The following is an 11542-nucleotide window of genomic DNA, read 5'->3' on the forward strand; positions in this document are numbered from 1 at the left end:
TGGAGGGGAGGGGGGAGGAAGGAGCTTGAATGCCCCCAGGACCTGATAGGGAGGGTTCCGACCCCCCAAACCCCCCCTCTGGCTGCGTCCTTGCTCTGTACAGTATTATAGCTCCACTGTTAAATTGGACAAGAATATAATAATAATAATAATAATAAATATTTATTTGTATACCGCCCTCTGGCAAACCAATCCGGGCGGTTGACAACAGTAAAATATAAAATATAACAATTAAAAACACTTTATCCCTCCCCCCCTTAAGACAGTATTAAACAGTATAACATATTATGATTTGGTGACTTCAGCTTTGACATGTTGTGTGAGACTTGGTAAAATCTTTCAGGGATATGTTAAGTTCTCCTTCCTTTTTATAAGTATATGAATACATGTTTGGTTTGGTCTCACTGTAATTAATCTTTTGCAAAAAGTGTAAAGTCTCATATTCACAGTCTTGTACTATAGTCCTCTGTATCCTGCTTTTCTGCTTCAGGCTTCTGGGGATTCAATGGAGTTCTTTGGCATTTGATTGAGATTATAGTGTAAATGCTTCTGCATAAAAAAATTCCAGCTATCACTGCAAAGTAACTGCCATATATTAGGAACTGCAAGAGAACAGAGAAAGAAGTAGTCAAGCAGTTTTTCTAATAAAACATTTCAGTTTGTCCTTAGTGGTAGATTTTTTTTCAACCCTTTTTTTATCCACATGTATCCTAATGCCTGTCATAAACACATTCTTGATCATGATTAAAGTTCAACTTTAGCTCCTTTACAGGTCATGCTTGTGCACTTTGATTTTCTTTGCTTCTGCATTATATAACCATTGTGAGTCCATCTTCCATCAGCTTCAGCCTGGGGAGCAGGTTGCACTGCAGCCTAAGCTCCCCATATTTCCATCAATGGGGAATTTGATTGCTGGCTGAGGGATAGTCTGATAGAATTGGTTTGGGGGCTCAATTCTCTGAGAGAATATTGAGCCCCATTAAGTGAAGGGGCTGGGATGCTCCTCTAATGTGGATATTCACAATTCTGCAAATCCTCAGAGATTCTACTGTGTATATTCCCAACTAAGTGTGCATAGGATTATAAATGCATCTTTATATAATCAAGTTCTTACTCTTTAACAATAGAAGTTATTATCCGGAAAGGCAGTGGTGTAACACAACACAGACATGCCCCACTCTTTATATACTCCTGAAAGGCTTTTCTAAATCCAGCAAGCTTTTTTTTTTATTGTATTGCTGGATGGTTATACATATGCATACCATTTTAATATTCACTTGGTTATTTTTTCCCGATTGTTTTACTCTAAGCTGCCCTAAGGAAGGGTAGAATATATTAAATAAATGAATCTAGTCATAAGACAGTCTTCCTCAACTGCTCAGTGTTTTCAGCCATACTTCTCATCATCCCTAGATAGTCGTGGTTAGTATTGAACACCTCTAAGACCATTTTTTCAATTGACCTTTAGCTCTCTGAAACACATAAAATATTATTTGAATTAACAGTGGTGTAACATCAGTAGGTTACCTGAGTCTCAATATCCAGTCCAAGCCCTTTGGAATCCACCACTATAACAGTCACAATAGTCTGGATTAGCAGTGCAACAAAATTGTTGAATCCAAACATTAAGGCATAGCGTTCCATGCTAAGACTGATTGCAATCTGAAATCTAAAATTAAACTTTTGTTAGAACAGAAGCACTCTATAACTATTTCCTTTGGAGGGGGGGGGGATAGGAAGTAATAAGTATATAGGTATGAATTTTACCAAAGCAAAATGTGCTGAGTAATGAGCTTGGCTCAGCTGATGTACAGCCAATGTGACAGACAACTAGATTTCACCACCACCCCAACCTAGTATCCTTTCCTCCAAACTTCTGTGAAATGGACCTAGACATATTGGGCTAAGGAAGTAACAAATGTGTGCATAGCTCAGTCACAGAATGGTTACAATTGGATTTAATGAAATGCATGCTGCTACTGAATGACAAGGAAGGGGCATGCAAAGTTTATTGGGATGGAGATTACATCCCACGTTTGATTGAATCCTACAGAGAAATACTAGCTGGAACATAGTCTTTGTTTATTGTATACATAGCTGGTATGAACTATCTTTGGCTGCACTACTGTATGGCTGCTGGTGGTGGTGGAACTTCAGCTATCAAGTTAATTCATTGCTCTACCATCACTTTATGTATCAGTCCTGGCCATGTTTTCCTATTTTTTGTCCTGCAACTATTATCAATACCACTAATGATATCAAACAACTTCACCCAAGCACAAGGAGCCCTGGTGGCACAGTGGTTAAATGCCAGTCCTGCAGCCAAAACGTTGTAAGTTCAATCCTAGAGGAGGGCTCCAAGGTTCACTCAGCCTTCCATCCTTTCACAGGTTGGGAAAATGAGTACAGTACCCAGTTTGTTGAGGGCATTTGGCTTACACATTGTAAACCGCTTAAGCAGTATAGAAACATACTTACTATTGCTTGCCCTTGCTAAAATGGCCCAAACAGTAGCAAATTTGCATGAAGCTGTACACACCCACACCTGCACACATATAAATGAACACACAGGCAGTACATACTTACGTGGCGATAGTTATAAGGAGCATGTAGCATGCCTTGAAAACTAGATAACCAGCATAGCAGACCCAGATGTTACTGGTAAAATGCATCAAAAACAATGTACCGGCATCCAAGGCAGAGAAGATTCCCAGTGCTAGCTCCCCTGTTAGATCCCAGTTCATTTTCACAAATCCTACAGTCAGTGATGTTACTGAACCTAGAAATTAATAGTAGTTTTAAATATGTGATACTTTGTACGTTCATAAGCTAACTGAAACATGGTTTAACATGGTAAGCTGCCTTGATCAGATCTTTCAACAGGAAGTTAAAATAAAAATTATTCTAATAAATAAAATGATTTAGTATACAATTCCAAGAGCAACTGGAATTGTTCTGCAACAATTTCTGGTAGTATGAACTTTCATATCCTTAGAGCCTCCCAAATATTTGAGCTTAAAAAAAATGGGGTGAAAGTAAATTAATGGTGTTCAGAAAACTAGGTCACTAGCATTATTGTTCTTTTGACTGATTTATTTTTTAATTAATTATACTTTTTTGCCACTTTCCCAAACACCCATAGTGGCTCACAAAACCTAAAAAGCACACTGACAATAAACAATTGTTATCTGTCGTCTAGCCAACTGAAGCTAGCCAAACATGCTGGACTCAAAATACAGTATTACAACAAGCAGACAATCTGTGCCAAAACCTAGGAACCACAAAAGAAAAGACTTTGTTCATGCTCTAACCTCTTTAACAGATTATATGGAGTTGGCCCTCCCTATCTACAGTTTCAAGCATCCATTGCTTAAAAGTATTCAAAAAAAATATATGTATAAATTTCAAAAAGCCATTTTATAAAAGGATCACCATTTTACTCTTTATGGGATTTAATGGGACATGACCATCCATTGATTTTGGTATGTGTGGGGGATCCAGGAACCAAACCCCAACGGATACCAAGGGCCCACTGTATAGTAGATAATAGAATCATAGAGTTACAAAGAGTCTGAAGGGTAGTTACTTTGAAGTGTTGAAACAGAATCCATAACGGATAGCCATCAAGCCTCTGCTTAAAAGCTTCTAATGAGCAAGAGTGTCCACCTTTTGACACAGCAGAATAAAAGCAGGCTGTATATCACTGATCCTATATGACCCTGCTTTCCAGTGGCTGACAATAAGCAGGAAAATTTTTTTGTACCAACTGCAGCACTGCTGCGTCCTCCTTTCTGCTTTTCATAGATTTCTGTGAAGCCTCAACTAGTGATTGTCATCCTTCTGTGTCTGCAGGAAAATCAGGTAAGACAATTCTACTCATGAATTAAAAGGGGGAGGAATCTTTATAAATTCTTCCCATCATTATCCTTTTATGTGGTGTTTAATAATAGCTGATTTCAAAATAAATGGATCAGTCAGCCTGTTAAGGTTGGGGGAAAATTCAACCAATTAGAAAATAATTGAGTTTTGTTTCATATGAGTTCCCCAACTTTTCAACATCAGTTTACATTGGCTTTGAGTGTGCTTTTCACGATCATGACCTGCAGGACTGAACTCAACAGTATGATATGATAAAAACCAACAACAAAAAGCAAATAAACCAAGGTAGGGCCCAACTTTTCCCACTGCCAAAATCTGGAGGCCACTTACATTCTGAACATGTTCAGATGCAACTGAAAAAAATGATTTAAGTAATTTCTAAGTCACGGTCTTCACATGGATAAAAGAAGAATGGTTTATGCAGTGTCAAGTCTGTAAGGGGAGATATGGCTTCTCCCATCTTAGAGGGAGGTGTTCACTGCCAGTACAGTTGGCCCTCAGTATCCACATAGGATCTGTTTTGGATCTCCCCCCCACCCCTGATACCAAAATCCATGGATGCTGAAGCCCACATTGTCCCCAATGGCAGCGTGTGGGAACAACATGTACTTGCCGTCTGCTTGAATTTGTGAATACCAAGGGCGGACTGTAGTAGATGATAGGAGGCAGCAACAACATGTTGGAGGGAAAATCTATACAGTCCGCCCTTCCTTTATGGGGGGGATCCGTTCCAGACACACACACACACACACCACGTAAAGGGAATTCAGTCTATACATGAGACCCATTTAATTGAATGGGGCTTGTGCATGTGGCACAGCGGCGTGCATGCACCACGGGCACACGTGCCATTACCCCTTATGGGGTGCGCCACGCCTTTTCCCAGCACGGCTTTCAGCGTATGCTGAAAACCGCATAAGGCGCACCCACATATGACATGGGCGCACTGTATATTAAGCAGTCTGCCTCCACCCCTTAAACAAGACTGCTGCCTTCAAGCACTATATACTGTCCTACTATCAGTGTTGAAGATGACATTCATATAACAATCCATTTGGCTTTTATATATGGAATAGAATGATAGAATCATAGAGTTGGACAACGCCAAGGGCCATCCAGTCCCACCCCTGCCAGGCAGGAATTCACAATCAAAGCCCACAAACACACACTTCAACAGATGGCCATCCAGCCTCTGTTTAAAGACCTCCAAAGGAGGAGACTCCACCACACTCCAAAGAAGATTGTTCCAGTGTCAAACAGCTCTGTCAGGAAGTTCCTCCTAATACTGAGGTGGAATCTCTTTTCCTGTACCTTGCATCCACTGCTCTGGGTCCTATTCTCTGGAGCAGCAGAAAAAAATGTTTACTCCATCCTCAATATGGCACCCCCTCAAATACCTAAACATGGCTATCATATCATCTCTTAACCTTCTCCAGGCTAAACATACCCAGCTCCCAAAGTCTCTCCTCATGAGGCATGGTTTCCATCTGATTCCCTTTGGTGGCCACATAGCTACAGCTCCGTCCCTCACCAATGGCTAGGGTTCACACATTATTCACCCCTGCCTTAAGGACCAAAAGAAAGCTGTTGAGTGCTATTGAGTCTCAATGGTTAAGGTCTATGCAGCTGTAGAGGAGTACCATATCTATTGGACTAAATAAATCAAATTGCCATCTTTGTGGGTTTGGGGCAACTCATGGTGATCATTGTCCTTTAATGATTAAAAAACAACAACTTTGGCTCATTGAAGTAAATATTTAGTGTTCCAATTCAGTTTTTTAATTATGAGATCAAGTATATACAACATTTCCTTACCCATCAAAGCTCTCCTAATGTGCATCAATGGAAGCCTTAGATCTGCTATATATACATTTTCATGGGTGTGTATGTAACCCTCCCTTCCTTGAAATACTGTAAAATGCAGAAATTGTGAGTATGTAGGATTCTTTGGATTATGGAAAGCTTGTTTTAAGAGTTCTTATATTCTGCTTGCCCCTCTTCAACCCTTCTAAGCTGGGTAGGAAAAACCTGGCTACCTACTTACTGTACATTGCATTTATGTTAATGCAGAAGATGAAATTAAAACACTTACTTACTTAAAAATGTTGCAATGGCTTCAACACCTCCATTGTAAATGTCAGAGGTACGGGAAGGTGCTTTAGCATCCCAGAGTGTTTGAATGTAATTCAAAATCTGATTGTAGCCTGCGGTAGCTAATGCCCACCAGATTGACCAGTAAAGAAGTTTTTTTATAGTGTAGCATTCCTTCAGGTCTACACACAGTTGCAGAAGCACTGCTAGAAAGTGATTTTGACTTTGGATTTTGGGTAGCTGGTATTCTGGCAAATTCTTGGAGTTGACTGATGACACTGTAGCATCGTTGTCCTGTTGGTAGTTTGGCTGGCTTGATACACTTGAGAGACCTTTATCTGATCCAGTGAAAGAAGCATTTGCGGAAGACTTCCCATGAAAGAACATACTTTTCTGAGGCATGGGCAGAAAAAATGAAGATATAAATGCCACAGACACAGAAGCCAGTGTTATGGCATTCAGGTAAAAATATGATACGTAGGCTAAAGAAACTAAAAGTTGGCCCAGTAAGAAACCCATGGTGGATGCAACCAGAGTGACACTTCTGCAATAACCTGTTACTTTTTGGTAATGTTCAGCACTAACCATACTATATATGTAGGCATAATAGGCAACCTCTGTGGCAGTCACAAGACCATAGAAAAACTCCATCAGCTGCATGGCTGACAGACCATGTGCAAACAACAGCAACATCCAGGTAACAATAAAACTAATTCCTTGGAGAATTATGACAGGCTTATAGCGTACATAGTCTGTTAGCAGGAACACAGGAAATAGCAGAATGAGGTATGAGTATGTCCAGACTGGAAGAACATGATGTGTTACCTGAAAGGGGAAAGAAGAAATTATGTTAGCATGGAGAAACTAGAAATTAGTCATGCAAAACATATAAGCATTTAATGGAATTAAAGATTATAGATCGGACCTGTTTGGGAAGCCCTAGGTATGCAAATTGTTGTCTTCTGGAAGCAGCCCTAGTCAGCATAGCAGATCATAAACAGTGATCAGAACAGCAATGCAATAACATCTGCAAGTACATATATTGTCTAGCCAGGACCTGAGCTGAGGAACCTTTGGTTCACTAGATGTTTTTGCCTAGTTTCCAGAATCCCTTGCTCTTAGACCTGCTGGATGGGACTGATGGGAATTGTAGGCCAAACTATCTGGAGCACCAAAGATCCTTGCCCTTTAGTTTCTTACTAGCCTTAGAGAGCTAGATCAACTAATCTTTTACAAAAAAACAAAACATGTCATTTATGCAAAACATTCATATACCACCCCATCCAGTAGATTTGTAGTGAATAACAAGTACATTTTGAAACAATAAAACATGCCATAAACCATTAGCATTAACAGTAATGTTAGATGGCAACCAAAAGCAGAGAGATTCTCAAAATGCCTGGAGAAATAATTATGCCTTAATCTGCTGCCAAAACCAATATAATTTATAGGAGTAGACACTTTTTCTTCCTGGTCTCTGTAACTCACACAAATGAGTTATTGTGTGGTACATGATGCACTGTGCAGGTGCAGGATAACTCATTTGTGTGAGTTCACAGATGATACTTGAAGAACTACAGTTGTGGTATGCAACAAATCCTTCTTTAGTATGACATTCTGTAAACACCTTTTAAAAAAGTTTCACTCTTGTTGCCAAATAACAGGAAGGGCATTTAGAGAGGAACTTCTGCAGGAAATCCCCAAACATGGACAGACTTTTATGCAAAGAACCATTTGTTGCTGTTGTGTGCCTTCAAGTCATTTCCAACTTATGATGACCCTAGGATGAACTTATAATGGGATTTTCTTGGCAAGAGTTGCTCATAGGAAGTTTGCCATTCCCATCCCCTGAGGCTGAGAGAGTGTGTGACTTGCCCAAGATCACCCAGTGAGTTTCATGGCTGAGCTGGGAATCAACCTCAGGTCTCCAGAGTACTAGTCCAACACTCAAACCACTGTGCCACACTATGCAAAGAATCATACCTTCAGGTATTTGGGTCGCGAGCCATTTAGTGCACTGAGTACCAGCACACTGAATTAGGCCCAGAAACACAACAGCAGCCAGTATAATTCTTATGAAGATTTTCGTTTCAGTCTGGTGCAACATAAACCAATATTAGTTTAGCATCAGTTAAAATTTCAGCAGCTATAGAGCTTTAAAGGCAGCTCCACATACATTGCATTATAGTGACCATCTGGAGCACCATAGCCAGACTATCCCTGTCTAGCAAGAGCTGCGACTGGCAAACCTGCCAAGTTGGTAAGAGACACTCTATACCACCAAAACCTTTAATGACATTTACACAAAGGCTATAATGTATTGCTTTAAAAAATCTTCGTGTTTTCAGACACTGCTACTGTTGTTAGTTGAGACATAAAGCTTTTCTAATGTTAGCAACAGGTATCAATATCCTCAGTATTCCCTACTGGACAGGAATAGGATATAGGACTTTCTTGGGCAGAGCTGGGGAGAGTTTGACTTTATTGCATGTACTGTATCTGTGTCTACATCCAAAAGGTGGTATGTCCCAGAGATCTTTACAGAATTATAAGAGTTGGAAGGAAACTTCCAGAACATTTACTGCAGGATGTATAAAATCATAGAGTTGGAAGGGTAATCCAGTCCAACCCCCTGCCATGCAGGAACACACAATCAAAGCACTCCCAACAGATGGCTATCCAGTCTCTGCTACATGTAGCCACAACATTCCTGACAGATAGCTGACCAGCCTCTTCTTAAAAACTTCCAGCAAAGGATGACCCATTACTTCCTCCAGCAGTCTGTTAAGCCGCCAATAGTTGCCAGTATTAGAAAGTAATCATTAGCCAAAATCTGCTTCCATGTAATTGTTGCCTATGGGTTCTAGTCCTGCCCTCTGATGCATGTATTTTTTGAAGAGAAGATGGCATACAATAACTACTTGAACATTACTTTGGAAGATTAGATTTGTCATTTGTGATGCTGCCCAGAATTTCCTGTTTTTAACAAAGGTACGCAAGAAATGTTCTACAGAATGTAGGCATCCATAATTTAAATGTACCACCATCCTGCAGGGTGGGCTCTTCATGTATTTTGTGGCCTCTGACAAGAAACAATTTGATGGTTCCACCCCACAGGAGGGATGCAGTGGCTCAGTGGATAAGACACTGACTCTGACGATTGCAAGGTTGGTAGATTGGCAGTTCAAGACCCAAACACCATGTGATGCAGTGAGTTCCCATCACTAATCCCAGCTTCTGCCAACCTAGCAGTCCAAAAGCATGTAAAAGTGCAAGTAGATAAATAGATACCACTTTGGTGGGAAGGTAACAGTGTTTTGTGCCACATGTGCTGGCTCCCTTGGTTTAGTAACAGAGATGAGCACTGCCCCCTACACTTGGACACAACTAGACAACCTTGGACTTTATCACACAGGGACCTATGTGCTTGCATCCTAAAAATGGTTAAAGTGCTGGCATCCCGGAAAAGCACACAAATGCACAACTGATTATCATACACAGAGCACAACAACACATTAAAATCACATTACTATTGTGAGAGAGTGGGTCGAAAATGCATTTGTTTTTCAGACAGATGCAGACAAATCCCATTGATGGCTTGGAAATAAGTGTTTTGTACATGCACACAAAAGCAGTAGCTGTGTCATCAGATGTCAACCAGAGAAATAAATAATGTTATTTACACAGTTTTCTTTATAAAGCATCCCTGCCTCTCCAGCTAATGGCTAATGGGAAAGGCTTAAGGAGGAGACACATTCACAGAGAGAGAGAGAGAGAGAGGGAGGGAGGGAGGGAGGGAGAGAAGCAAGCTGTGTGTGCCTGTATTGTGTGTGCCTGCTGCCCCTTTAAGAACAAGGCTGTCTCCCTCTTGGCACAACAAAGGAACCATGGGAAAAGGAAGAATCCCGCAGATAGTTATCAGACTGCAGCAATTGTGCAAAGAAACAAATTCGTGAATGAAATGGAAATGAAAACATAGTATTTTCCGGAAAATGCCTATTCCCTGATTAATGTCACTTTCTATTTGGATTCTAAGCGGTTTGCATGCAACGGCATGTGAAAAGCAATTGCAAAATTGTGCCCAATACCCTGGATAACCCCAACTTCTGTCCAGTTTAAACTTCCTATTTTACCCATGTGATAAAGTTCCTTGTCAACGCGGAAACCTTTACCTTTTATCTTTTCCACCCCACACAGAAGCACACTGGATGAACTGCTGAATATTTCTTTGATCCTGTAACAGCATAGTAGTCTCCATACACTTGAGGGCAGCAGACTACCATGCAGAACATACTAGATAGAATGCATGACATACAAAATTGTTGTCTTTCAAACCTCAAACATGAGGCAGTTGCCTCACTCTATTCATTTTATCCATCAACCCCAAAAACAACAACAACAACAACTGCTTCCCTCAAGAAGTAGAGGCTGGATGGGCATCGGTCAGGAGTGTTTTAATTGTATATTGCTGTGCAGCCCTTGTGGCCTCTTCCAACTCTGTGATTCTGCAAAACTAAAGAGAGTTTTTTGGCCTCAGAAATTAATCCTAGTATACTGCAGTGAAGCTGAGGAGCACTGGAACTATGAGGATAGGAAACAGATATCTAGTCAGAGTGGAAGTTGTGAGGGGAATGAATTGAGAGAAGTTTGCTAGTAGAGGTCTACTATCACACTTAGGTCAGTCCAAACAGTTCTCATCCGTTCCAGCTGTTTGCAGTTGGCTGCCTGTAAGGGACTGTTTGAATCATGAGAGAAGGGTTCGTTGGGGTAAAATATTGGCAGACTAGTAAGCTGGGAGCACGTAAAGACCACCTGAGAAGATTCCAGTGCTTGAGAAAAACTGTTCACCCACAACTGGAGCTTGGAAAATAACCTTTCCGCTGTGCAGTGAGCCAGCTGCACTAAATATAAGCCAGCCACAGTAAAGCATGCAACAGATTTCCATAGATAAAATGACATTTCTCCATACCTCATCAATGGTCAGGTTTTTATCAGGTCCAGAAAGATAAGGGATCAGGAAGGGCTCAGATGGTTTCATCATGCTGAAGAAGCCATATATGCAAAGGACTAAGGTGGGGAAAATCCATCCACTGCTTTGCATCTTGTTCCAACAATCCATGGTTCTTGTGGCTAAAATATGGTAAATAAAAAGTGTGGAAAATGGAAGAAAGCAGAAATATTCAAGAGGACAGGACTATACAAGGGACACAGTGAGTTATTTTGCAAAAGACATGGAATCATGCAAAGGAACAATCCTAAGTAACATTAAATAGTTCATGATTATCTTACATTTTAATGGGACTAAATGGCTATGTGGAAGGCTTGGAGCTGGGAAACATCATACCAATTTAGCACTGAATGGTAACCAACTTGAAAAAGTTACATGGTTCTCAGATAGGATGGTATCTTATCTGTGGCCTGTTTTCTTCAGCAAGTCACATTTCATTGACCATTTGAACCCTTTGTTCTCTGGGAACCCTGGGAATTATAGTCTTGGAGATTTCATCAGATACTAAATACAAACATTTATTTATAACAATAAATTTATGGTATAGAATAATAAATAAACTAG

The 11542-nt window shown here is 40.4% G+C and overlaps 1 protein-coding gene across 1 annotated transcript; it reads right to left on the minus strand.

Annotated features, from left to right (window-relative positions):
- Window positions 1-251: 251 nt before the first annotated feature.
- On the minus strand, window positions 252-11243 carry SLC19A3 (solute carrier family 19 member 3). The gene is made up of 5 exons (XM_042459430.1): window positions 10940-11243; window positions 5976-6795; window positions 2587-2779; window positions 1528-1669; window positions 252-602 (listed from the first exon to the last, which is right to left on the minus strand). The coding sequence occupies exons 1-5, from the start codon at window positions 11087-11089 to the stop codon at window positions 444-446; spliced, it is 1464 nt and encodes a 487-aa protein (XP_042315364.1). The 5' UTR covers window positions 11090-11243; the 3' UTR covers window positions 252-443.
- Between the last annotated feature and the right edge of the window lie 299 nt (window positions 11244-11542).

The sequence above is a fragment of the Sceloporus undulatus genome, chromosome 3 (genome assembly GCF_019175285.1).
Source record: "Sceloporus undulatus isolate JIND9_A2432 ecotype Alabama chromosome 3, SceUnd_v1.1, whole genome shotgun sequence".
Lineage (NCBI taxonomy): Eukaryota > Metazoa > Chordata > Lepidosauria > Squamata > Phrynosomatidae > Sceloporus > Sceloporus undulatus.